Source organism: Fukomys damarensis, unplaced genomic scaffold, assembly GCF_012274545.1.
Source record: "Fukomys damarensis isolate Sample0158 unplaced genomic scaffold, DMR_v1.0_HiC HiC_scaffold_27, whole genome shotgun sequence".
Lineage (NCBI taxonomy): Eukaryota > Metazoa > Chordata > Mammalia > Rodentia > Bathyergidae > Fukomys > Fukomys damarensis.
This window is the reverse complement of record NW_022900939.1, coordinates 4,096,945-4,100,758: the sequence shown is the minus strand read 5'-3', so window position 1 is coordinate 4,100,758 and position 3,814 is coordinate 4,096,945. Positions and strand designations below refer to the sequence as shown.

At 41.1% G+C, this 3,814-nt stretch overlaps 1 protein-coding gene across 1 annotated transcript; it reads left to right on the top strand.

The window, feature by feature from the left end:
- The first annotated feature begins 774 nt into the window (after positions 1–774).
- LOC104851168 (olfactory receptor 8J3) lies at positions 775–3,507 on the top strand. Its single transcript, XM_010608347.1, has 2 exons — positions 775–812; positions 2,243–3,507. The coding sequence occupies exon 2, from the start codon at positions 2,262–2,264 to the stop codon at positions 3,207–3,209; it is 948 nt and encodes a 315-aa protein (XP_010606649.1). The 5' UTR covers positions 775–812; positions 2,243–2,261; the 3' UTR covers positions 3,210–3,507.
- The last annotated feature ends 307 nt before the right edge of the window (positions 3,508–3,814 follow it).

Genomic DNA, 3,814 nt, shown 5'->3' with positions numbered 1-3,814 from the left:
TGGGACAAGATGTGTCTGTGAAGCTCGGACACCATCAGGGACAGAGTACAAATCCAGTAAGTATCTGAAAATAAAGAAATATATAAACAAATACAACGGGAAAGATAGATATTTGTTGTCAGAAATAAATGCAGGGTATCAAATAAATAGTCAATGCCATGAAAGGTCGTCTTGGTTCTATGTCTCAGATGACTTTGTCATTGCCGTGTAACTCTCTTCCCTCTGGGCACTGCAGAATGGTTTTCCAAGTTTTGTTCTTTCCTATTCTTCTAAGAAGGTATGTCAACAATTCTGGTACTTAACTGCTCAGACATGTATCATAAGGTCATCTTCACGCTTGGAGCCCAACTCCACCACGTCAGACCAGAGCCTAAGAGCTGAGCTACTTGGGCCAGCAGTGAGGTCATCCATTGTGATGGCAGAGTCACTGGGCTGGGGTTGTCATTGTGGGGAAGAGGTCATCTTTACAGTCAGCGACTCGACTCTGGGACAGTACTAAGAATATTAAAATGGCAGGCAAGGAGATGGCAACTATCTGTCCTGAAACTATTCAAAGGAAGGGTATTGATTAGTATTGTAATAAGGGAAAATATTAAACTGAAAAATCTGATTAAAAATCAACTAATTTAAGCCAAGATACAGTATATACATTAGGAAAATAATATTACAAAAAATAGTGGTTAAATGATTAATATAGAAAAGGAGGTATATGAGACATTGTACAGATTTTGGGAGGTGAAGAAAAAGAATAAAAGAAAGAAACTATCAGACAGAGCATAATGTCAATTACACAAATGCTGAGATTTCCACAGGTAAAATTTTTAAATGAAAAAAAAATCAGTAGCCTGAAAAATAGACATGAAGACACATTTCCATGAATTTTTCTCTCATTTAATAACAAGAAAATGAAAATTTTAAAAAGCTAACAGACATGGTTGTGAAAATATTCGAGTCAAATATTCAAGTTAGGACAGGGAGAGATACCAAAAATGCAGGAGAACATGCATAGAGCCATCTGTTAATAAAAGGAAGCAACCTGAAATTGGAATGAAAGTTTGGGCTATTTAGTGTCATGTAATGTCTCCAGCTTTCTCACACTTGTTAAAATACATGAATACTAACTTCAAATGCTTGCAGTTTAAGAAGTGAATCTTCAAACTGTTCCACGACTCTAGTTGTCCTCACTCCACGCCACAGAAGTGTGTTCATTACACCTAGAACCTGAGCTCTATGACTGAGCTGGATGAGTGTATGAGTCCAAAAAGTCTCCCAGTTGAGCTGATACAGTTTTTGTGTTTTTCCGTGCTAAAGGACAGCTACGTTCCCCCCACCCACAACCAAGCAAAGTCAGTTCTTATACAAAGGCTGAAGTGGCACAGCCATAATTGCTTCCGTCTGAGCCGAGACATCCTAGGGACCCTTGAGTTTGCAGACTGTCACACCTGGGTGCCCCATTTCCTTAGGCTTCTTCCTAAGATCTCAACTTGGCAACAAACTATAAAAAAGATTATGCAACAGGGCTGTGTGGCTATGGAACAGGTATCCAGGAAAATCGCCGGTTTCTTTAAGAAATTCATTTACAAAGGCACAGGTCAAAGACAAGGATAATTATGACAATGGTAATGGTCATTAGCTGCCATTTGAAACAAGAAGATTTTGATAATCAAGCTTAGTTAATATCAGAAAATAGTGCCGTGCGATCCATTCAACAACAAAGAACTCCAGTTAAAGACACCCTGCTCTTGGTAGGCAGAAATAAACCTGGGATGTCATTGGGTCCATCCTTTTCTCCCAAAGAGTCCTGAGCACTCTTCTCTAAAAGACATGCACAGCCAGCCCTCCACAGCATCTCCTGATCTAAAGCTGAAAGCCTTCTGTCAAACACAGCAAGTGTCATTGCAAGCGCAATCCTAATTTTAAACTCCACACCAGGGCTGCCAGAAAGTCCCCAAGTTCTCAAAGATCCAGAGAGAGAAGCATTTTTAGAATATCACATTTGCCGCACAGATCCTTTTTTCACATTCTGAAACTCTCATAAAATCCTAATCTCACACCATAAATATAGGGTTCCTCTCTTGGAAACCCATCCACTTCATTCCTTGACAGGAAACATTTATTTAAACCAAATCTCATCTTCTCTACCAAAAAGAAATCTTGTTCAAGAATTGCCTTGTGCTTTAATGGAAATACCAAAAGTCACACATTAGTTTGTAACCACTAACTTTTCTTCTTCCTTAAACAGATGAATTTCCAATGCCTGCATGGCCCCTGGAAACATGACCCAGGTCACTGAGTTCATCCTCACAGGGGTCTCAGAACGCCCGGAGCTGCAGGTCCCTCTCTTCCTCGGCTTCCTGGGCATCTATGTGCTGACTGTGATGGGGAACCTGGGCATCATCACCCTCACCAGTGTGGACCCCCGACTGCAGACCCCCATGTACTTCTTCCTCCGACATCTGGCTGTCATCAACTTCAGCAACTCCACCGTCATTACCCCAAAAATGCTGAGCAACTTCTTAGCACAGAAGAAAAGCATCTCCTACTATGCCTGCGCCACCCAGCTGGCTGGATTCCTCTTTTTCATTGTAGCTGAGGTCTTCATGCTGGCCGTGATGGCCTACGACCGCTATGTGGCCATCTGCAACCCTCTGCTCTACATGGTGGTGGTGTCTCGGCGGGTCTGCCTGCTGCTGGTGTCCCTCACCTACCTCTATGGCCTTTTCACAGCCGTTGTGTTTACACCTTGTGTGTTTTCCCTGTCTTTTTGCTCTTCCAATATCATCAATCATTTTTACTGTGATATTACACCTCTCATCGCATTGTCCTGCTCTGATACTTATGTTACAGAAATACTGGTCTTTCTCTCTGCAGGGACTCATTTGATTTCTTCTGTGACAATAGTTGTAGTTTCCTATTTCAACATCATCCTGTCTATTCTGAGGATGCGATCCTCAGAAGGGAGGAAGAAAGCCTTTTCTACCTGTGGGTCGCATGTGATGGCTGTCACAGTTTTCTACGGGACATTGCTGTTCATGTATTTACAGCCCGGGACCAACCACTCCCTGGACACTGATAAAATGGCTTCTGTGTTTTACACCCTGGTGATCCCCATGCTGAACCCCATGATCTACAGCCTGCGCAACAAAGATGTAAAGGCTGCCTTAAAGAGCTTCGTGACAAACCCCTCCCATTCCAGTAAGCCAGTGTAACTTTAGATCTGCACCAATGAAAAAAGAGAGAATTCACATTGTCTGCTATGACACAATGAGACAAGTCAGACGGTTATTTCTAGTCTTACTGGCATTCCAGCAAGAGATGCTTGGGTTTGGTGAGAAATACACCATGGAATAAACTAAAACTTATTGAGTTGTGAGGGATGAAGTAGAAAAATAAGGTACTATTAACAGACCTTTTACTGGGTAGGCAGGTCACATCTGAAAGAAAGGTTTCCAGGTATAAGGAAAGATGTAAGATTCTAAAAATCATTAAATAAATATCAAATGGAGAAAAAGGTGGAAGACAAGATATGTAAAGTTGCGTTTTTTCATGATTCCTTGTGTGTGTGTGTGTGTGTGTGTGTGTGTGTGTGTGTGTGTGTGTACAGGTAAGTATAGTGGATCACTAGGTCTTGAAAAGCTCTGACTCAGATGATTACAGTGAAAGTAACAGCTAAGTCACCAATATGGCACCGAAATTTATATTTCAAAAACCATACCATTTTAAAATACTGTGGTTTTTTAAAACAGATACAACCATTGATTTTATATTTCAAAAAGTATAAGAGTAGTGTAATGGACATTACTTTATTCCAATC